At 39.7% G+C, this 24,239-nt stretch overlaps 1 protein-coding gene across 1 annotated transcript in view; it reads left to right on the plus strand.

The window, feature by feature from the left end:
- Nucleotides 1-24,239, plus strand: part of ATP10A (ATPase, class V, type 10A) — a gene marked incomplete at both ends in the record, with an annotated part of 39,812 nt that overhangs the window by 13,961 nt on the left and 1,612 nt on the right. Inside the window, 7 exons of the mRNA XM_009070178.1 lie at nucleotides 9,407-9,624; nucleotides 11,177-11,371; nucleotides 12,809-13,370; nucleotides 19,273-19,376; nucleotides 19,542-19,668; nucleotides 21,804-21,988; nucleotides 23,345-23,669. Of these exons, the coding sequence (XP_009068426.1) occupies nucleotides 9,407-9,624; nucleotides 11,177-11,371; nucleotides 12,809-13,370; nucleotides 19,273-19,376; nucleotides 19,542-19,668; nucleotides 21,804-21,988; nucleotides 23,345-23,669 (1,716 nt within the window). The remainder of the gene's footprint in view (nucleotides 1-9,406; nucleotides 9,625-11,176; nucleotides 11,372-12,808; nucleotides 13,371-19,272; nucleotides 19,377-19,541; nucleotides 19,669-21,803; nucleotides 21,989-23,344; nucleotides 23,670-24,239) is intronic.

A 24,239-nucleotide genomic window follows, 5' to 3' on the forward strand; every position in this document is an offset into this window, starting at 1 on the left:
CTACAAAATATATAATGATCTCTGATTAGAAAGTTTTCTCAAAGATCACTCCAGAATTTCAGCTCACAAATAAGATATGGAATAAGGGAATTAATCAAAATAGACTGGGAAATCTAAAATATGCTTGAGAAAGATGATAAGGTTTCCAGTTGGTAAAAGATATTTTGACGTTTTGGATTATACAAGGATTGTTCTTTTTTTGTCCTACCTTAAAGTAGCACCGAGTCCTTAAGTTTGAGGCACTCTTTGGCAAGAAACCAGTGTTTGGGTAGTGTTATTTTCCCAGTGTCACAGAAAGGACTTAAACAGGGAGAAGCCATGATTTCCTACCTGTGTTCTGTAGGAGAGAAAGAGAGAAGTGGAACTAAGAGTGTTTTCCTGGACTCTGTTTCTGCTTGTGACACTCTGTTCATTCTTTCTTACTTCTTCCTTACCACTGGCCATTGGCTTGTTCATACTAATTTCAGAGTATTCCTTGCAGGAGTGGTGATGCCAATTAAAACAGGGCAGAAAAAGTATTTTTATGAGCTTGGCATCATCAGCTAATATGTAGGCTGAATTCTGAATTTGAGTATTGAGTTTTCAGATCTTTTTTCCTTGGAATGTAATGTATTTAGCAGAGAGCTAAGTGTGTGCATGCTTTCCTCTTATGACTTCAGATTGCAATAGAAAGGTTAATGAAAGCAGAGTGAATTTCATTACAAACAGAACAGTCAAATGCATAAACTGATCCTTTTTTTCAGTCATTCTTTTTATATATGACTGTGTTTGGACTTTGTTGCCACTCCAGTCAGTACAAAATTTCTGACCAATATAATTTTTAAATTGAGACAGAATATTTTGTGCACAGTATTTTATTCTTTTTTCCCCCCTCTTCAGAAAATAAGTCTTTCTCTATCATTCTTTATATAAATGGTGATAATTGCTATGGGTCTTGTTCCCCATAATCAGTATTAACAGTGCAATAAAAACTATTCTTCATTCAAGTATTTTTGTTAGCTCTATTCTGCAGTCTGATTTTCTAACCATCTGTTATCTTTTCTGCTGCCAAAAACTTCTTGTTTAGATATGGTAAAATGTCTATCACAGATCTTTCTGGTTTTAGGGTATGCATCAACAACATTTCATTGCTGTGTGCTTACTTGCAAATGATTTGTCAGCCACTTTTTCTGTGTCTTATGCCAGAGTATCTGAATTTCCCTCATATGTTTTGGGGCATATGTTATAACTGATGCCATCCCACTCTGCACCTCAGTTTTTGGGGAAGATTTCATGAATTAGAAAATTCTAAAATCTTTCACTTATCAAGTGATCTGAGCTGCTATCTATATATGCAAGAAACCCAAGCAAGATGCAGCTGCCCTATCTATTTCAAAGTAGATCCGTATCTTTCTTCACTTATCTGAGTATTTTTTCAGGCATTGTGGTTTATTATTTGGAATCAAACACTGAGTAGCACTTCAGATGAAGAAATGAGTTAAAAATTATTGTATATAGGTCAAGATTCAAAAGCTGAAGACAACAGGTCATTTTTAACTGTAAAAGTAGACAGCTCAGGATGGAAATATCCTTGTTCTGAGCTCTTTGGCCTAAGTTTGTTATTCTGCTGTGGCCAGGTAACAGTGCCTGTTATTCCAATTGCTTGACTCTATTCATTATAAGATCCAGTTTTCAGTTATGGGTAGATTTACAAAACTTCTAACTATTTGGTTCAAGTTTTCCAAGGCAGATGTTTGCCTCAGGCGTGAATTCTGGGAGAGAAATTTCAGTTAGAACAGCACCATTCAGCCATATCCAAGAACAAGGCTAAGATGTAACACTGCTTTTTTCCCCCCATTCCAAGATGTTCTGGCAAATATTCCACTGAAGTCATTTGGAAGGCCCTAAACTCTGGGTCTCAGCCATGCACACGCACAGAGGAGGATACTTATGCCTACACTGGCAGATTGAGGTCTGAAATTTCCTCATTTTGCAACTTTTATTTTCTTTAGAAGCATTTTTTTCCACATCATCTAGGACTGCTGCATATCTGTTAATTACTCAACTAACAGATTGTGCATAGCCTTCGTAAATTTTCCTCTCTGCTACATTATAAGCTTTTCTCCCTAAAATTTATTCCAAGTTATGAGAAATTATCCCATTCCTTTCTGTTCTGCAGGGACTGTTATACTGCATTTGATGTTAGGAAAACATTTTTCACTGTTGGGGTGTTCAGGCACTGGGATATTGCCCAGGGAGGTGGTGGAGTCACCATCCCTGGAAGTGTTTCAGAGGCATCTGGATCTGATGCTGGAGGATTTGGTTTAGGGTTTAGTGGTTCCAGCAGTGACAGGTTAATGGTTGGACTTGATCTTAGAAGTCTCCTCCAACCTTGATGATTCTATGATTTAACATCATCATATCTCAGTTCCTTCCATTAGTGCATTAAGCAGTGCATGTGACTTCCCTTACTTGCAGCTTAGTCTTCCCCACTCTGCCTCTCCCTATACATGCAGTGCCCAATTTTTGGGGTTTGGGAGCTACTTAAAAGGCCATACACTGTGCTGTGTTAGGTTTGGCATATTTGAGGCAGCATGTCTTTTTTCTTGAGTGGTGGGAGTGTCCCTGTTTTCTTTGGAAATCTGCTCCAGAAAGCCATATAAATTCCCTGTGTGAAAGGTGAGCTTTATGACTGTGAAGGAGAATTCTGTTTTGCATCAGACATGCACGTGCTAATCGTGGTTTTCATCACAGAGGCTTATGTGGACCTTATGCAGGGTTGAAGCAATTACATGCTCCTAAAATAAAACCTGAAACCCTGGGAGAGACTTAATACTTCTTTTTAGGAATGGGAAACAAGGGGCAGTTTTCATTATTCTGCTGGAGAAAACATTTTCCTCCAGAATTCTCTATTAGCTCTAAGTTTCTTATGAGGCTGATGGCTCTAAGCCCAGGAGTATTGCATTGTTTTAGTCTAGACAAGAGGTGACAAAAACATGAATAATAGAGGGCAATGAATTGCACTAGTGTAGGACAGAATCTCTTGGCCAACTGGAGGTCGTACAAGTATTACTCACAGGGATTGCTATGCAAGAGCTTAGCACCGAAGAGGAATCCAGGAATGCTTTGAAGGCTGTAGGGGAAAGTGTGAGAATACCCAGCAACAGTTCCATGATGCAAGTGCTATCAAATATTCAGCACTGTTGAGGTCACTTACAGTATTTTGGTGGTAGTTTATGCACTGATTTGGAGCAAACTACGGGAATTGGTGTTACACATTTGGGTCCTGTGGAGACTGTTGACAGGGATGGGATTCTAGTTACCTTTTTTTAGACACTTACATAGAACATAGTCATCTAGTAATTTTACAGCTGCTGGAGAAAATTAAGCATTTGTGGGATGTAATTCATCCGGCTTGTTTTAGAAATCTATATTTGTTCTCTAATATGTGCCTATTCCTCTGTGGTTTGGAATTCTCAGTACAGGTGAAGAGAATTCCCACCTCACATCAGTGTGACCTGCATTCTTAAGTCTGTTCCATTGTCTCCTCCAAAGGTTCTTCTTGATTTGCAGAGTGTTAATTCAGGATCAGGCTATGTCATGGACCACTACAAGTGGAAGACTGATTGTCCCATTCATAAATGTCCTGGGTATTTATGGAATACTCATTGGCAGTATACTCTGGTTAGATCCCAGAATTATTCTTTCCATCAGTGCTTCCTTCTAGCCCTAAAGAATGTTAGCAGAAAAAAAAAAAGGAGTTGTTTTCCTACATATCAAATTGTGTGGCCATAGCATAGCTCTTTCTACTGAGGCTAGAGGACAGATTCTAACAAATCTCGGAACTGGCCATGCCCCAAGTCTGTCTGCTAATCCCAGGGACAGTAGGTGCCCAAAAGCTGACTGTGCTTCTGGGAGTCATTACATGATTTAGCTACAACCAGATGGTCTTGGCTTGACATTTGTCCTAGTTGTTTTCCAAATGCTGAATTAATCATACTCTTGCCTATGGGGTCTGATCTCTGTTTTTCTAGTTTTAGCCACAGTAAGAAACTGTTGACAAAACACCAGTTGAATCTCCATGAATGCAGCCACACAAATCTGAAAATGTTGAATTTTTCATGCTTTGAATTCCTCCCTCTTCCTTCCAATGACTGTCAAAAAAACTCTAGACAACATAAGAATACAAGAGGTTTATGGGGGTGAAGGCAGGTGATGAAAACCTCAATGGTTTTCCCTTGCCTAGCAAAGTTTCTTAATCACTGTATCTGAGAAAGAAGGAATTTCTTTCTGCTCTTCATTTTTTGATGATGATTGGCTAGCAATTTATTTTCATAAAAAAGTGCATTATGTTTTAAAAAATGTATCTCTTGATTTGTTGTGTGTGTAGTCAAGACACCATATTGCATATTCCAGCCATGCTGGAGAATTGTTTGTTTGTTGGGGTTTTTAAAAGGTATAAAAATTCAAAAACCTTTTCCATAAATGCAGCTGTTGCTTCCAAAGGGTCTTTTCCTCTGCCACCTTTACAGTTTGACAATCTTCAGACATTGGGATAGTCCATTTAGGCCTTGCCCAGAAAGCTCAAAACCTTTATCAGAACTAGGTGCTTCAGGCACTCTGTGTAGTTTGTTTGTAGCTTCCCTTTACATTTGGTCTTGCTTTGTGAAAAATGTTAATAGGTGACTAAGGAGAGAACCAGTAAGAGCAGGTGTAGAACTCAGTACATTTGGACTGCCCCATTTTAAGTCCTATATTAGACAGGATAATTCATATTTAGAGATGATACTTTTCTCTAAGCTGAGACACTGACAATTGCTCTGAAAAATTTGGAGAAAAGTAGGAATTATCTCCATTTCTAAGAGGAGTAAAGAGGTCTTAATGAAGGATTTAAGGTTATTAAGCCCCTGGGGATGCCAAGAGGTGGAAGGAAGGGAAATCTTGGTGTTTTCTGGTCTCATGACTTGTCCTTATGAGGAAGTTCTTGCAAAGTAAATTAAGATTATGTTAGCACACTTGTATAAATTTATAGCATGCTAGCTGCTTGATTGAGTCTTTATGTAGACACTAGAGTGCACTTCAAAGTGAAATAAGCTTGCCCTTATGAAATAATAAGGAAATAAGGTGGTGTGGTGGTGTGAATAAGTGCTGCACATCTAGATTTACTTTGTAATAGTTCATTAACAGCCTTATTCAATGGTTTGAGGCAAAATGGAATTTTCCCATGGTGAAATGGGGCCCACACACTGACAGCTGAATTATTCTGGTTTGGGGGATCTGCAGTCTTGTTCTGCTTGAAGAAAAGCTCTTTACAGCTTCTTGATCCCACCTCTCTGTTTAGCAGAACATCTGGCTGTGGAGCAACAGCATCTCCATCAGCCTCCAGAATGAACACCTTGCCATAGAACATGGATGGCATGGGAGGTAAAGCAAAATAAAAACAAAACCAAAATGAACTGGACAAAAAGAGGTTTTAAAATAAAAGAATATCCCTTCAGATAGTTAGCAGCTATTACAGGAGGTTTATTTATAGCTTCCTGTTTTCTTCTGAAAGATGGAAGAGAGTCAATGGAATCAGTATTAACTATTATTCCTTCTTTGTGCTGTAAATCTAAAATAAACTAGAGAATAGTGAAATTTGACTTTCATGAATTGTATTGCTGTGTTTCCAAAGCTGTTTGTGTCTTTGCCCTTAATAAAAAACTCTATTGGACAAAAGATCAAGGCCATCAATGTTCAGTGCTGCAACTGAAAAGCATCCCACAACAATGTCTTTCAGGTTGTAATGTTCACAGGAAAAGGTTCTGAATTGGAGAGGGCTGAGTGGGTGGAGAGAACAGCATGTTCCCAAAGAAGCACACGCTGCACAGCTGAAGCAATGTGAACCTTAGCCATAGCATGATTGAACTGGCTTTCATTATTTCTTCAAACTTCTTAATTCTTCCTGCATAATGTGTAAGGCTGCACTTGAGAAAATGTTGAAAGGTGCTCAGGCCTGCTTTTCTGTTGTCAAGCTCACCTTGGTATAAACTGAAATAACACCATTTGTATCGAAAGAATTGCATTTGACTTGGTTAAATAAGATTCTAGTCTTGTTCCTACTTCCCCTTTTTCTCCTATTTCTCAGCAGCAGGAACAATTAAATGAATGTGCTACAATGAAAACCTGTATAGAGAGCAAGAGATAGCTATTGTTACAGGGCCTAAAAGGGACCACAGCATTGGTATAAAGCTAATAGCTAAACTGAGTGCTGCATTAGGAAACAGCTTTTGCTATTTGAATAAACAAAATACTTTTAAATGTAATGTAAGAAAGAGCAATAAGAAATCCTGAGATATGGTGTGGAAGCATAACTGCATATGGTACATGAAAAGCATTCTCTGCTTAACTATAGTTCTTAGACATGGAATAAAATGATATTCAGTTCAGGATCTTTGAGGTCTTACATTTCAAGATGTATTTTCAGAGTAGAAGCTTAAATTAGGTATGATTATTAAAGAAAATGTATCCTTTTCAAAAAAACTGCTGAGAAGGGAGATGGACCAACTGGGTAGCACATTTTGCAAAGCTGAAGTAAGTAATTGTAGCCAGTCCTTTCCCTGTCAAGGAATATTTCCTGTTACTAGAAGAAGCAGCACAGCATTCTGTCAGTCTACCATTCAAATGGCCAGAATCCATAGTGAGAAAGATTATCACTATGGCAAATCCAAGCTTTTCCTACCCTTTTCCTGAGAGGCTGTGTCCACATGCCATGCCAACCCTGCTTGAGACTGATTTTTCTGCTGAGAGCCTTAGTGAAAATGAGGCACCAAAATGTTTTTCTTATGACTGATTTAAATCTTAAATGTTGGTCACGAGACTGGTTTTTCTGCTGAGAGCCTTAGTGCAAATGAGGCACCAAAATGTTTTTCTTACGACTGATTTAAATCTTAAATGTTGGTCAAGTGCAGAAACCCTTACTGGTGTGTCATCTTGAGTGATGTTTTTTCAGCCTGGGGTTTGCAGTGTCTAACTAGGAGCCTGCAGAAGATAATGAAGGTAGAGATTGCACTGTCAGACTGGACACTGCTCTCCACAGGCCTCAGCCCAGGATGTGCTCTCCATCATACCTTCCCAGATGTGAGCTCCATCATACCTTCCCAGATGTGCTCTCCATCATACCTTCCCAGATGTGCTCTCCACTCTGCCTTCCCAGTGCAGAGAAGAACAGAAGCCCCTCTGTGCTTCTCCATTCTGCTTCTTGAGGCATCCTCTGAAAGTAACACACTGTGATGTCCACGTATCTCCTTCCTCCCTTCCTTCCCTGAATGCCTGGATTGCCTTTGGCAGGACCCTGTGATGCTGGGGGGAACAGTGAGCAGCCCTCAGTGATTGAGGACCTGTGCTTAGGACATGCTGCAGATCACTCTGAGCCCTCAGTGTGGACTCATCCTGGGATAGATAAACCTATAATCAGAATTAAATTCACAGTATAGGGATTTGTATTTCCACTGGGTAACTGCACAGAGGCTTCTAGAGCAGAAGAAAGTTGAAATTAGTGGGCAAGAATGATGGGACAGCTTTGAATGATGCTGCCCCAAAGCATGTGCAAGAAGTGGCAGAAAGCACTCTGTGTAGGTGAAATGAACTTCATCTACTTGCAACTCATTACCTTGCAACAGAAGGTCCAAGGAGACCAGTGATCTCCCAGGACTGGGAAACTCTCCCAGCTCCCACGTTTCAGACAAAGCCTATACGTGTTCCAAGAGGAGTTGGATAAACCTCTGATCTCTGATAGTGTCCTGATGGAGCTATCACCATGTGCTGTGTGTGGTCTGGTTTCAGCTCCTCCAGCTGCTTTCTGACAGCTAAAACATGTTTGAACATTGCAGTGGATGGTGAGGATGGGTCTGTCTTTGATCGTAAAGCTACGTTAAAAGTGATCCCATGCCAAACTCACTCTGCTTTCAGGAAGTGTTTTGAAACAGTTTTTTGTTTTTCTTTGTTAAATGCCTGAATAATTAACTTACATGCTAGTGATTTATCATTTGTTGTTAGGAAAATCTAATTTGTTACACCAGAAAACTGAAACAAAGCTGAGCCACAAGTATGTAACTTATACTGTATATCTGGATAGTGTGGATTAATTTGAGAGTATAATGGAAAGCCTTTCAATGAATGCATAATGACAGAATAAATAGATACCTGTTAGAGTGGCACTTGCCTGCCTAATGAATTACCCAGATTATTACATGCCTGTTGTATTTAGGAATAAAAATTATGTTATACATCAGTTAGAATTAAGCAGAGCCCATCATTAGAGGGGTAGGATTCCACAGCTGTTTCATGCTTCTTCTTTCTGTTTCCTTTTTGATTTCTGTATATCAAACTGCCAGATTTGTTTGCTAACATTAAATATTTTAGTTGGATTATTGACTGAGGAAACATTCATCTAAAATATATAATTTTGAAGTACTCTTTCACTCCATGTAAAGCAGGTATTGCTCACTGCAGCAAGTGGTGATAGACACAAGTGTTGCAGCAGGTGAGGGTACCCTGTCCTGCCTATCAGACTGTCCAGAGAGGAAAGGACAGACTCCAGGGTGCTTTTAACACTAGGCTAGGAGTCAAGAACCTGGTTGATACTTCCACTTTGGATGGCCCTGACCTTGAGCAAGGCTTTTAGCTATCTGTACCTCATCTCTGTATACAAAATACAGAGTGTAGAGCTCTGTAGGTGTGTTGTTCTGAGGACATTTCAGATGTTGGTTAATTTCCATTACTTTTTGTGAAATTTCTGTGTTCTGTTAGAAAGGACAGGAAAATTTCCTCAATTGTTTCTCTCCTTCTCAGGCTGCAAGCTAAGACCAAATTATTTGGTTGATTTCATCAGGCAGAGCTGCAGAATAGTCTTCAGGAATGCAGTGAACTGAGATTCAGATTAGATGTTAGGAAAAAACTTCTCCCTGTGAGGGTGTTCAGGCACTGGGATAGATTGCTCAGGGAGGTGGTGGAGTCACCATCCCTGGAAGTGTTTCAGAGGTGTCTGGATCTGACCCTGGAGGATCTGATTTAAGGTTTAGGGGTTCCAGCAGTGACAGGTTAATGGTTGGACCTGATGATCTTAGGTCTTCTCCAGCCTTGATGATTCTGTGATTCTATGAATGACTGCAGAGCCTAATTGCCTTTCAGAGAGAGTGTGATGATGAAGGAAGCAATCTATTGCATTACCTTTCCAGTTATGCTATCTGCATCCTCCATTAGATACTAACATTCAGTTAAGACTAGACTTTGTTATCTCCTGCTCATGGAATCATTCATTATTACTCCAAAAGCACAGTATAATATTCAGACCAGATCACTTGAACAAAGTCACCATGCCCCTCTCCCTCTTTCTAAGCCACGTTCAACATACACAACATTTGACCCTTTTAATTTTTACTGGTAGCCAAACGCTTAGCGATGTACCAAGAACCTGACTCTGAGGAAGATGAGGCAGCCCCAAAAGGAGGAACTCTGTCCCAGCGTGATAGTATCTGCAGCCATCAGAGCATCAAAGTGATGCACAGAAGCCAGAGCACCAAGACCCACCGGCGCACAGGGAGCAGAGCTGAAGCAAAAAGAGCAAGTATCCTCTCCAAACACACTGCCTTCAGCAGCCCAATGGTAAGTCACGAGCTCAACAGTGCCCTGTGTCTTGTAATAGAAAACGTCCCAAAAGGAAAAGGTAAAGAAATCTGCAGCACTTTGTGTACTGCTTCGACTTCGTCTTGGTGTTTTTACTTCTGTAGTCACAGCTGTTTGTACAAAAACAATCGAGTGTTGGCACAGATCTTGTCTCAATCCTTTGTGGGAACAAGCTAAAGGTGAAGAGAGTCTGAAACCTTTGGTTTAGTTGTACCTTGATTTTTGGAAAGAAAATATGTACCTTCCTTTTGCCTACTGAAGCTGAGAGTAGCATAAGGTTTGAGGTCAAGGACTCTTTAATTGTTCTGCATGTGCCTCTTCTTTTCTCTTTTGTCAGAGGATTTTAGAGCTAACAAGTGCTGGGGTGGACATATGTCTTCCAATTCTTAGACACTGTCGACATACATCACATCATAATTTTCAGTGTGACTCAGTGGTTAGCAGTGCATTGCATGTGTTGTATTTTAAAAAGAAAAAACCTTTACATTTCGAAATGTCGGAGAGTTTATGTCCTTACAGTTGCATTTCTTTACATTTTGAAATGTTGGAGAGTTTATGTCCTTACAGTTGCATTTTGTTTATTTTATACTTTTGTAATTCTGTGGAGGTTTTACATGAGTTGAAGAAGAGAGGAGAGAAGCCAAGTCGTGTCTGTCTAAAGGTTTTGCATTGTTGCACTGCCGACCCAAATTCACCCTTAAAGCAAATTACAAATATAGACAACAAAATATGCTGTTTGCACTGGTGGAATTCTTGATTTCAGTCAAGAGTCAGCACTTTAGATAAAATTCTAAGCTGCAGTTTTTACACGTGGGGTTCTGTGGCTGCTCATGTTCATCAGCTGCTGAGCACCAGGAGATAAAATTCTACTGAGGGAAGAGGCATAGATCAGTTTGTCTCTTAATCTTTTGTATCCTTGCACCTGCCTGTCTTAAGAAATACTGAAGTTTGATCTGACAAGAAATATATTAAATGTAAGTGGAAAGTCCTGATGAAATGGAGTTGAAAGTGCTCTGTTTCAGTGTAAAACAACATGAATTAACTTCCAGTGTGTGGGTGGTTGCTGTTCTCTTAACAAACAATCGAAGATGGTTTTGGTTTATTGTGCTGATGTAAGGCTGAGCTTTAAATGTCATTGCTGTCTAATTTTTTCCACACTTTTGGTGTCTGTAGTGTACCAGCCTTTAGTAGCAGGCAATAAATGTCTTGAATTAGACAGGAGAGAGGGAGGAAAATTAGTATGTAACTCTTCTCTTATCCACTACCTCCAAAGTAGATAAATATTGCTGCTATAATCATCTGTAGTGGAGAAGTTGGTAACACAGTTACTAACATTTCCATTCCTACCAGTAGGCTCCTTGTTAACTGTTTATCACCCAGAATGGACAACTTACAGTTCTTTCCACCTCCATGTGGTGTAAAACCACCACAAAACTCTTGATATTGACACTGCTTTGGATCCTTTAATTGCTTGTTACTGCTTTGGAAATTTGCAGAATCACAGATATTAATCACTGCTATTTATTACTAGGAGAAGGACATCACACCTGACCCACGATTGTTAGAGAAGGTGAATGAGTGTGCAAAGCATCTGGAGGTCATGAGAAGCCATGAACAACCATTAGCCCATCTGAGTCCAGAACTATGTGACATCTTTGACTTCTTCATAGCTTTGACTATATGTAATACAGTTGTGGTTACTGCACCAAATCAGCCCCGACAGAAGGTAGGTTAAAAAAACTGGAAAAGAGAGTTTAACCTTCTTTTACCTTGATACTAATTTTTCTGGCAATCTGAGGAAATTAAAACCTCCTGTTCTAGTGAGAAACAAGTAGCACTAGTTGTGAGACAACTTGCAGAACCACAATGTGACCAAGTCAGTTTAGTTAAGCATTAACAGAGTGGAGTATATCAGCTATTTCACTTACCTCCATGGTAAGATGCATCTTCATTGACAATTTCAAGACACTTGTGAAATTTTCCTGATTTCTTGTACTTGTATTACTTCTTTAATAAGCACAAATACATGTTGAAGTATGTGTGGAAACTAATTTGCAAACGTGCAGCACTTACCCGAAATGGATATAAGTTGTGAGTGAATAATTTGTGTATATGGATTAAATTAACAAAAGGCTGTGACATTTTTTGTAAAACTTTAAAAAGAGAAAATACTTGAAAAACATTGCTTAAAACTTTCAAATTACGTAAAAGATGTATCTTAAGCTCATTATGAAAAATAACAATTATTACAGCTTAAATTGGCCTAAACCAGTGTCATTGATGAATGAGAATTTCAAGAATGCAATCCCAAGATGATCTGTAAGAAAAAACTATCATGGAATGTAGTATTAAAGCTTGCCAGCAGCTGGAATTTCCATTCTGGAGAAAATTCTGCACATTGCTTCTGTTCCAGATTGGAATAAAAAGGGAACTAGTCTGCAAAACGATGTGGGTTTGTGCCAAGGAAACATTTGGAGAATGCTCAGTTCTGCTGTTTCAGGAGTGCTACACTGTTATACAATCATTTAATCTATATTACTATGAATATGCTATTACTATTAATACTATTGTATGTGTAGGACAGATTGATGTAAACTGAGATGAATGATAAAACCAAAGTGAAATTCTTTGATGCTGGAATAGAAAACAGGGTAATTATTTATATCAACATTTGCCTGCTGAGAATGTTGTCTACACTGGCACATTCTCATAAAGCTTTTCTGACACCTTACTTCTCAATACAAAAATCTTGCATTAATTTCTCTTTTTTTACTACCTTTGCTGATTATGCACAAATAATGCCAATGTTTCCTAGCAATGGTAGGTTTTAGTAGGCACTACTGGTGCTGGTGGTGCAACATTGATATCCATTAGTCTTGTCTGAGGAGGTGAAAGGAAAAAAAATGGGTTTAATGTAAACATAAGGGCTTTCACACACCGGTGCTCTTCTGATGTTCTAAGTAAGTTTTTTTGTTGTTGTGTCAGTTTTGTCCATTTACTTTCCTTTCTCAAAATGCAAATACCATTACTTCTTGCTCTCAAAGAAATTCTACTCTTTAGTTAGAGTTGCTTATCAATGTCAGAATTCTTGTCCAGATTTTCTTTAGGGTTTGTTCATTGTTGGGTTTTTGTTTTTGTTTTGGTTTTGTTTTGATTTCTCAAGGTTAGAGACCGATTTGAACTGAAATCTCCAGTAAAAACCATAGAAGGATTCATCCGCAGATTCACTCCAAGTCGCTTGACCTCTGGATCCAACAGCAGCAGTTCATCTAGTCTAGCTACAAGCAAATCAATGCACAGATTTGGGTTCAGTGTGCTTTCATCTACATCTACTGAGAGCACTTTATTAAAACTGGAAGAGAAGTTGGCATACTCTGCACAGACCAACAACAACGGTTACAGCTCCCAGCCAGGCAAGACAGCGGTGGGGAGTGCACCCGAGGAAGGAGAGCTCCGTTACGAGGCAGAGAGTCCAGATGAAGCTGCTCTTGTCTATGCAGCAAGGGCATATAACTGTTCTCTGGTTGGAAGGCTGTCTGACCAGGTATCAGTGGAGCTACCTCACCTGGGAACATTAAGCTTTGAAGTGTTACACACGTTGGGCTTTGATTCCGTCAGGAAGAGGATGTCAGTAGTGGTCAGACATCCTCTGACAGATGAAATAAATGTTTACACTAAAGGAGCAGATTCAGTTATTATGGATCTTCTTCTACCCTGCTCTTCAGGTACACTCTGTCTTACCTTCATGGGCATAGGGTGGGAGGGCTGAGGGGTCTGGGGGAGGCACTTCTGCTCAATGGCTGGAGAACTCATCCTATCTCGTTGCCTTCTGTAGCTTTTGGTGTGAATATAAGGAATGGTAGAATGGCAACTCTCTCTCTTTTATAATATTATGTTATTAGAGCAAATTTTCTGTGACAAATTTGTGAGGCTCCTTTACCTCACAAGAATGAGTGAAGATAAGTTCTGTGGAAAAATCTTCTCCTCGAAAAATTGATTTTGTAGGAATTTCTTGAAACTCTACCAAAGCAATTTCTATTCCTCCAGGAAAACCTGTCTGGCAGTGCTTGGACAGTTGAGTATTGTGTATGAAACCTAAGCACTTGCTATTGCAGCTTGTTTCATTTGTGAATCTTTACATCCTTTTGCTGCAATATGTTGCATAAATGGGCACATTTATGCAGGTTTGACTCTCATGCTAGAGGGCAATGTGAATCAATCAGCCATCAAAACAGAAAGGTTGTGACAAAAGGAGAGATGTTGTTCAGACAAGACATCTTGGCTTTGGATATGTAGTTGACTACTAGGGAATAGGAATATAGCTGAGGACATGGAACTTCCCTAAAGCATGGAAAATTCTCCAGCACCCAAATGTCATATGGAACAGAGACAACTCTAAATAGCTGTTCATTGTGATAAGTTGGATCCAAGAAGAACTCTGTATGCTTTCAGAAGTTAGAGGAGACACACGAGTTTCAGTGTGCATGAGTCAGTTTGCAGCTAATTTACTGCATTTTTGACACTGAATTTCATCCAGTGTTTAAAGATTCCCCTGGTATGAATAGACAGAGCCCAAAAGTGCTAGAGGTACTTCCCATGTTTCACTAATGCATTGACTTTGTGGTTACTTTGACATTAGTTCGAGTAAACAATTGTGAAAGGCTTATACTGTGTAATTTTAGTTTAATGAAATACAGAAAAATGTTGGCATTAGTTTTCTGTTTACAGCCATATAAATCAAAGCTGAGCCAAAAAAATTAAGAACAACTTGTCCTTAACTAACAGCAGAGTATTCATGAATAATTTTCTAGCAAAGATCTGATATCACAGAAGGTACATAAAGTATCTGTGGAAACTTGTTTCCCTCCAAAGTACTAATAGAGAATTTGTAGGACTGAGAATTTCTAATAACATACCTAGAAAAGAATGTTTGGAAACGAGTTCTCAGAATGAGAGTTGAGTGTTAAAAAGAAAAGAAAAAATTACTTTATGCCAAATCTTAAATATTTTGTCAGCATATAAGGAACTTTGTTTATAGTTGCAGTGTCCAATGGATGAAGGCACTTTCAGTGAAATTTCAGGCAGATCTAGGACCCATCTGGGTAAAAACAACAAGGCCAGTTAGAAAATCAAACAGCAGCAACATTATTGAAGGTGGTGTATGTCAGAGAGGGGGAAACAGAGTTCCTGGAGGTTGGTGTGGGGATCTAGGCAAATACAGTGATTTCACCACCATTACAGGCAGTCAGATTGAAGGTGACTTTGCAATTGTGCAGGTCTTTGATGGGTTCTTTTTCTTAGTGTTTTAGCCTAAATTGAACGATGAGTTTTGGTATACTTTGTTTTTGCAAGCAAAGTAAAGTGCAGCAACTAGAACATCATAAAGAGTTTCCCTTGTTTTCCAGTCCTCTTAAGCCACTGCTGGCTTCAGTAATTCTGTGTGTCTCAGCAGATCTGTCTGAAAAACATTTGACATTTCTCTTGAGCAGCTTTCAGTCCTGGAACTGAATTCAGTCTCAGTATCCTAATATCAGTGGATGCATTGTCAGTTCCTGAGGGTACAGAGTGTTTTTCCTCTTACAGAGAGGTATTTCCCAGGTAGAGAGAGCCTCAGATGATTTATGCTATGGTTATTATCTATATCATGGGATTCATCACTGGTTTCACCCTGTTCTCTGGTGACAGTGGAACAGAAATGTGAGAGGAGATGCAAAGCTACAAGAATTCAGGCATTAAGCATTTCAAGAAAATTATCAATAAGTGAATTGACATGACAACTAATCCCACAGCTTATTGTTCTTTGCTCTCTTAGTGCTCCAGGGACATGGGAGCAGTACATCAGTGAAGGATGTACAGGGGATGTGTGTCCTGCCAGGGCTGCAGGGGGACAACTAGAGGGAATGGCCATAAGCTGAGACAGGAGTGATGCAGATTAGATGTTAGGAAAACGTTTTTCCCTGTTAGGGTGTTCAGGCACTGGAATATTGCCCAGGGAGGTGGTGGAGTCACCATCCCTGGAGGTGTTTCAGAGGTGTCTGGATGTGACACTGGAGGATCTGGTTTAGGGTTTAGAGGTTCCAGCAGTGACAGGTTAATGGTTGGATTCGATGATCTTAGAGGTCTCCTCTAACCCTGATGATTCTGTGATGTGTCTTGAGACTTTGGAGTACTTGTGCCCTTAGACTGAAGGACCAAGGCAACACTGTCCATAATCTCCTAGGTCAAACACCACATAGCATGACTAGGTCCTGTCAGACACAAAGGTATTTGGGAGAAGGAGTATTTTAAAATATGACATGCAGAACAGCCCAAAATCAGAAGCAAAAGTATTATGTTTTTGCTTCATTTGTGTCTTATAGAAAAGTTCAAATCACCATGAGCTTCAAAACTTCAAAAGTTTGTGAACTGACTCCGTTTGTTCTGCCTGTATATCTAGTTAAGGCTGTGGAACCTGATGTATTCTGATAGCAAACAGATCTTTCCAAAAGTCTTGAAACCATTCCCAAGTGTGTACTGTTTTTACTTTATCTCAACAATCATCATGTTCATAAATAAGAAAGTTACTGTTTTGAGTCAATACTCAGTGCACACAGGAACTGTGAACATAAGTCATGGAGAAAACAATGCCTGGGCTGGTTTTCTGCAGCTTGAGATGATGGAAGGAAATGAAGCAGGCAGAACACCACTTGGTTTCTATCATTCTTCTGGAGAAGACTTGCTGGTTTCACTGAGATGCTGCATGTGGTCACACTGCTCAGCACAGACACTGCATCCCAGCTGAAAAAGTCTCCACAACTGGGTTTTGTCTGCAAGAGATTCCTTCCTTCCTACCTTCTAACTTCTGAGCACAGGATGAATCTCAGGGTAGGACTGATGAGGCACATGAGAGCTGGAAGGGGGTTTAGCTGTCCTTGGTGTGCTGGTGGAGGAGGGAGGTGCAGTCCCTGGAACTGAGGATTCTCACAGAAAATGGTGTTCATATCTCTGCTTGGAGAGAATTACTCTTTGTTCATGGAAGGACAAATAAGCATTTGACATTATGATCACAGCATTAGCACCCAAAGTATTCAGGCAGACCTGAAGTGATTAACACCACTTAACCTTAAAGGGATAGAAACAACTTTTGGTGCCTTTAAGGACCTATTGAAGTTGCATCATTTGAAATCAGTGAGCCACTTAAATAGCCACTCCTGTAAGACAATTTCATGTGGGATATACAAAAAAAAATAGGGCATTTTTCTCTAGAATGGCAATGTATCACAGTAAGTGAGGAGGAATGCTTGCCTGCTTTATTGTTCCAAGTTAAAAAAAGATGGCTTACTAATACAAAAAGCCTTGAAGAAGGTTTGCTGCAGTACTTCTCTTATATTATGCAGCAGAGTCACAATATGCTGAAAAAGATTATCATGCACAAATAGGAAAGAAACTAAATGAAACTGTGTTAGGCTGCCAGTTCCTTAGATGCACATTTTCACGTTATGTTGCAGCTGAATCTTGGTGTGAGCTGTTCTAATAACTCCTGAAGGAAGCTGGTGGTGTGTGTATCAGAGCCACAAGCTACAGTGAAGGTATTCCAGAACCTTCTGGACACAATCCTGAGCCTTGTGCTCTAGGGTGGCCCTGCTGGAGTAGGGAGGTTGGAGCAGATGACCCATTGTGGTCCCTTCCAACCTCACTGATTCTGTGAAAAGAAAGGGCTTTCCAATTGCAAATAATACTTGTACAGATGTTATTCTGCAGTAATATATCTGTATTTGAGAAAATCAACAGTGATAGCATAGATAGCATTAATAGATAGATGGACAGGCCCATCAGAATATTCCTGCCAGTATTCACCACATGACCTTTATCAGAGATGGAACTGAAATTAAGGTATGCAGGAAATACCACAATCTTCATAGAGTCCCTTAGGAGCAACTGAGTGTGTACCTCCCAACTTTACAGATCTGGAGAGGATAGGGCAGTCTTTAAAGATGAGAAAAAGGCTATACAGTGAGTAAAATGTTCTGATACATGGTTTAGAAAAATGCAACCAAACAGAATTTTGGGATTCCAAGCTCTCAGTTCCCTCCTTCCTGCAAAATCAATACTTGTATGTGTTTGAGCTGGAGCATCTCAATGCTCAGTTACACACTGTGCTGCTGTGGAAGTATGAAAATGCTGAATGCTTTGTCACTTTATAGACAGATAGATGTGTCTATATGTGGTCACAGGTAGCAGGATCAAGTTCAATATGGGAAAATAATGGGTGCTGAAAAGTAGAAACAGTAAGATGTTTATGTCATCTAATTCACACACCTGTATTAAGTGCCTAAGATAAGGACATAGTGCCCACAGGTTCTGAGTATGAGAGGTGAGCTCCAGTGGGGAACTGGGAGCACATGGAGCAAATCTCTTCAGGTGCTCAGACTTCCTCCAGTGGGGAACTGAGAGCACATGGAGCAAATCTCTTCAGGTGCTCAGACTTCTGGTGAGGAATGGTGACTCTGTGACTAGTTACTGTGCAGGTACCAGTCACACAAATGCTGCATTAAACAACAGCTCCAATGACAGAATTATAATCCTGAAATGATTCCACATCACCCAAAAATATGAAGACTTTAGTAAAAAAAAGTGTAGCACATCAGGAAGTAGGAAAACCTGCCAGAAGGTACTGGTGATTCTCACACAGTGGTTCCAATCTAAAATCTTACCAACTTGTGTGTTTACTTTAGTACTAACCTTGCAATTCATATTATTTATTAATACTGCAGTACCTTTGTCATGAACCAGTCTTGATCCTAGAGGATAAAAAGGATGCATTATCACTTGTTTTTAATTTTTTAAGACATCAGGTCATAAGATGGAACAAATATATTGCCATCCTATTACTCGTTTGACCACACTGTGAGCACATTGAAGCAATCCAAGCTAAAGAGAGAAAAGAAACAGATGTTCAGTCCTGATTTTGAGTTCTTACACATGGCCTTAAGTGAAGAGTAAAGCTCAGTGGGAGCTGATGTCCCAGAGGTAGAAGCTAGGCCTGCACAAGTATAAATTCTCTTCTAAATCAAATCCCAGTCATATCCAGAGCTTCTTGCACTGCCCCAGGCTGATAGGCAGTGTCAGTGCAGCACTAACAGACCAAAGTACCTTCATCTACTTAGATATACAGAGCACAGTTTCTGGTTCTTTTGAGATACTAACCTTGGTGGAAAACTAGCTGCTATTTTTAGGTAAGTATCATTTTTCTGCACATGATGAGCTGTGGAGAAGCATTTGCTAGTACTGTGTGTGAAATCTTACTTCTACTTCTGACATTATTGTTTGCTGTGAAGATTATCATGATTTCTTAAAGTATTCAGGCCAAAGAAATACTTGAGGAGTAAGAAAAAGGTCTTTCTCACATACATTCACGATGCCTCTTTCAAAGAGGAAAGACAGAAAAGCTAGAACAAAAAAACAGTATTTTTTTTCTTAAATGAAATGTTTTACTTGAGTTTCCCAGGAAACATCACCAACTCCTTAAAAGTATCAGTTATAAAGTGCTGGTACAGTGAGTACTGTATACAAGTTTTTATTCCCTGAGGCTATTCAGCTGCTGTTATTTTTCAATCAGTAATTTATTTTTTTTTTATTCTTATCTAGATGACCCTCGGGGCAAACATCAAAAAAAAATCCGAAGCAAAACCCAGAATTACCTTAATCTGTATGCTGTAGATGGGCTAAGGACCCTCTGTATTGCAAAAAGAGTAAGTAAATGCAGGTTCTTTTGCTTTTACAGAGAGTCTTGACAAAGATTACTGAAGGCATTTATTAATTCATTGTTCTTGATTCATAACATTTTCATTTTATTCAGTAAAGTGTGAATGCCTCTGCATCACGTTGGCTGTGCCCTCACATACTCTTTTCCATAGGTTCTCAGCAAGGAGGAGTATGCCTGTTGGTTAAAAACTCATTTAGAAGCAGAATCCTCTATTGAAAATCGTGAAGAACTTCTGTTTCAGTCAGCACTGCGGATAGAGAAGAATCTGCATCTGCTAGGTAATGAAATGAGAGCAGGACATGAAATTAAAATCTGATCAAAAATCTGAAAGCTTGGCTATGAAATCCATTCTTTCCCCTAAATGATTTCTGACAGTACAGAAATTGGCTTCTTTGGGACTTTATCCTGGCTGTCATGTGCAGCACCACAGAGGAATGGGATATAATTAACATAATAGACATACCCTGTTTTCCTTGCTCCTGCCATCATTTTATCATGAGTGAAATGAGTGGAGTAATACCAGGGATGAGCTTGACACAATATCATAAATGGAAACTGCTGCTCTAAACAGGAGGAGGACTTGGCCCAAACTGTCTACAGAATTTCATTACCTTAGTGCTGCTTCAACGTGTCAGAGGTTTCCATGGCTCCAGGGGCACCAGGGACACACCTGAAGCAAAGCTCATCAGCTGCATTTGTGAGAGGCATCAACTCTCACACACCTCAGGTTCAGCACGTGCACCCAGAGCCTGTGCATTCTGTGGCAAGGGACTGCAGTAAAAATCAGCATGTGTAAAAATTACTGCAAGAACTGAGCCATACTCTTCTCTGAGATTCTAAAAGGTGTGTATATTCACTATTACTCCATGCAGCCAACTGGTTTCTCCAGCAAAGAAACTGGGACAGCCAGAACAGTGTCAGGGAAAACAACCTTCACTAATTGCCAATGTGTCTGGCTCTGGGAGACGAGATCCATCTCACACAACTTTTAATGTATCTGCTACAGATCTCTAAGGCTTGACATAAAACCAATGGAGAGACAGAAAACAAAGTGCAGTTCATTTGGTCTGTCTTAGATTCCTGCTCTAGATGACTCTGCCCTTGGAGTGGCTGTTTCTCTCCCCTGACTTAAAGAGGGACACAGGTCACCTAATTTGGACTACAGTCATCAAGAAGATCCCACTGTGGTTGTACCTGTTGCCTCTGGCTGCACTCAGGAGTGAAAAAAAATTAACAAGTGAAATTCAGCTGCCAAACAAATCAGTAAGCTCTAGCTAGAAGTAAACTACCAGTTCAGTCATTCCCCAAGATCCTCATACTGTGGTTTGTATCTTGCAATAAACAGTTATGATTGGGTTGTGGGAATAAAATTGAGTCTGGAAAAGGAATGTATTTTCCTATGTTAGGATAATAGTAACTTTCCCAACATTGCCCTAAGAATGTGTTTTCACCTAAATGACTGGTGCTCAGACTACAGGTGCACTTCTATTGTTAATGCTATTTTTTTTCAAAGAACAACCATAGGGATAATAAATAGATTAGAAAAGTTTATTTTTTTTCCTGTTGTTCCAGGTAACTTGCATGTTTGTCACCTCCTCATTCTTTAGTTGCAGTGCTTGCATTTCCTCACACTGAAGTCTCTCTGACACTCAGTGGAGCACTGATGTATCAGTGCTGACACTGAGCTTGGTCCTGAGAGGCTTTTTGCTGCTTTTCATATATATGAAAATCTTGTCTCTCTCAACTGATTTATGTAAGCATAAAAAAGACACCCAGTCTCTTATAAACAGGTAGAAAGATGCATTGAAAGCATGAAAAAGGCACATTTTATTTTCACATCATGGCCCACAGATTTATGATTTATTCTCTGCTATATCTCATTTGGCCATCAGTGTCATTCTGCAAGAGCAAAGAGCAGCAACAAGGCAGGAACAGGTTTAGGTCTGCAGCCTAAAGCTGCAGTCTTGTTGTCATTCCCCTTCACGAGGGAGAGAACTCTACTGACTCAGCCTCTTCTAGTTGAGAAAAGGCAGTTCAGACCCTTTAGAACTGATCTCCAAGAACCTGCAACTCCTCTAGGAACATTCAGAAGAAATGATGAAGATACAGAGCATGAAGTCAAAGAGCATGGTGAACTTCTGAGACTAGAAGTGTCATCAGGTTGCTTTTACAATTTTGAATTCTGGATTTGTTCCTGACTGTTAATGCAAATGTTTACCCCAGCTACTTTCCTCTTTCTCAATACCCCCTAAAATCTGTCCAAATCTTGCAACCATTGCTAGTTTATTTCCCAATAAGAGTGACTGCTGGGCTTGTTGGGTTTTTAAAAATAGAATCCAAGCTTACAATTTCAGGTGAGCACTAATTGTTCATTTAGTATGGAACATTTAGCTCTTTTTTTGAATGTGCTTAGGTGCAACTGGCATTGAAGACCGTTTACAGGACGGTGTTCCAGAAACCATCGCAAACCTGCGCAAGGCTGGGCTGCAGATTTGGGTTCTTACTGGAGACAAGCAAGAAACAGCTGTTAATATTGCCTATGCCTGCAAGCTACTAGAGCACGACGAGGAAATCATCACTTTGAATGCTGAATCACCAGTAAGGAGATCCAACATTTTTTATTTTTTACTAGTTTACCTCTGAACTAGTTTGGCTTTATTTTACGCTTGTACAATTAGAAGTTTGATGGCTCTTTTTTCCTTTCCCTCTTTTCGTTTCTGCTTTTCCTGCTTCGTCCATAATTTTCAGGTAGGACATGTCTTTGAATATTTTTCAGTGCATCATGCTTCTAAGCCATAGTGTCATGTGTCATAAACTTACTGAAGGTGTGTAAGTGTGTACAGTGAACTCCACCATGAGTGAAAAGATGCCATAGCAGCATAAATGCCTTTCTTTGCTATACATTCATTTTGTTTATTGGCACTAATGGGTTAAAAAGCAACCTGTTATTAAGCTCACATTGAGGAAGAAATCAATGGATTAGCTATTGAGAATTTGTGCTTTATATTATGCCACTGAAATGTAGTATTTAGATAATTCATTCTTGTTTTCTCAGGTGGCTTTTTCTCTGGAGGTAGAAGTAATACTTAAATTTTGATGCTAACACTGAGAGGCAGAAAAACACATCTGCAGTAATGCCTTGCTTCCTAACAGACCTTTTCTAATCCTTCTAAATTGCTGATCTTTCCTGTGCTCAACTCGTTGCAAGCAGTCGCAGAGAGTTTACTGGTACAGTCTAAGATACGAGGAACGAGACTGATAGTGCTGAAGTCCTTTAATGGGGTGATAAAATTGGACTTCAGATCAGCAGAGGAGAGGTAGGCCATCAGTATCCAGCTCCAATTTCTCTCGAAAAGGAAGAAAAGATAACAGCATTTTCCATTCTCAAGTATATCAACTGAACTGGTAAATGGATTTTCCATGGTTTTTCTTTTTAGTCATGCTTTGCTGTAAGACCAGTAACATTTCTTTTAAATGTTCATATATTCTCAGTAACATCTTTTAGCTGAATATGCCTAGGAGAGAGAACTCAGCTTAAATAACCTGTAATTGGCCTTTAACAATGCAAAACTCTTTGCTCTGAGTTGTGGGTGTGTACATGGTGTTCATCACCACAATGGTGTTCATCACCCTACTTAACTTGGTACCAATTGTGTGTCATTTCCCAGCACTGTTATTCTGAGAAGGAGCTAAAAGGAATTCGGTTAGCACACAATACTGCATGTTAAAGAAGAATTAGGTTTTAAGCCTTTCTACTCCTTATTGCAGCCATACGTTCTGCAAGAACGAAGTGTGTTTAGAGCAAAGAGCAAAGAGTATTATAAATTAAAACTTTAACAGTGCAGCGAATATAAAACATTCCCCATATTCATTGTGCCTAAATATAGAGCAAACAGAAGCCTTTGAATGCATGTTATTTTCTCTCAAGCATATTTATTTTGAATTTTTTTTCAGGAGACATGTGCTGTCTTGCTGGAACAGTGTCTGCAATGCGTAGAGTCTAAATTTTCAAACAACGCAATAGACGAAGCTACTGGAAACATGACTGTTGGGTTCACATCCACTCTCTATCCATCCTCTTCCTGTGTGCTTTCCAGCTTGGGCCTAGTGATTGATGGAAGGACTTTAGCTTATGCCCTGGAACCTACACTAGAAGATAAATTTCTTGCACTAGCCAAGCGATGCCGTTCGGTACTGTGTTGTCGCTCTACCCCACTCCAGAAGAGCATGGTGGTGAAACTAGTCAGAGACAAACTCAAAGCAATGACCTTGGCAATAGGTAAATAACTCGGTTTAAACTGCCCTGCCTTGATGTATACTCTCTCAAGAATTTTTGACTTGCTATAAGACCCTTCCAGCTGCCTCACAACTGAAACAGCCTCCCAGGTCTGTCTGAAAACATGTTGGACAACTCTAACACATTCACTCTAACATATTTACTCAAACCCAAGATAGAACTCTGAGCAGTGTTTGGGATTTCTTCCTGCAGAAGTTAGGTAATCAGGAGCCAGGTATGCTCTGAGGTTTTGGCATGTCTGAACACAGCTGTGAAGAACTGGGTTAGGTGATGCTGTGCAAAACACCGTTTTGCAATCACTGTATTCCACCTAAAAACGTCCTACTCAAGGTTCTGCATTTTTCATCACAAGTTGGCCATACAGTTTAAGGTATGATTTGGCCTTGTCAGTACTGAGAGTGGATTTACAGCTGGCATCATGTCAATACTTACAGTTCTTCCCAGCCCAACTGGCCAAGAGGAGACTTTGACCTGTCTTAAATTTCACAGGATCGTCCACGTTTCTATGATTTTTACACAAGAAAAGTCAACCAGCCCTTCTTTCACTATCTC

This window comes from Acanthisitta chloris, unplaced genomic scaffold (assembly GCF_000695815.1).
Source record: "Acanthisitta chloris isolate BGI_N310 unplaced genomic scaffold, ASM69581v1 scaffold21212, whole genome shotgun sequence".
NCBI lineage: Eukaryota > Metazoa > Chordata > Aves > Passeriformes > Acanthisittidae > Acanthisitta > Acanthisitta chloris.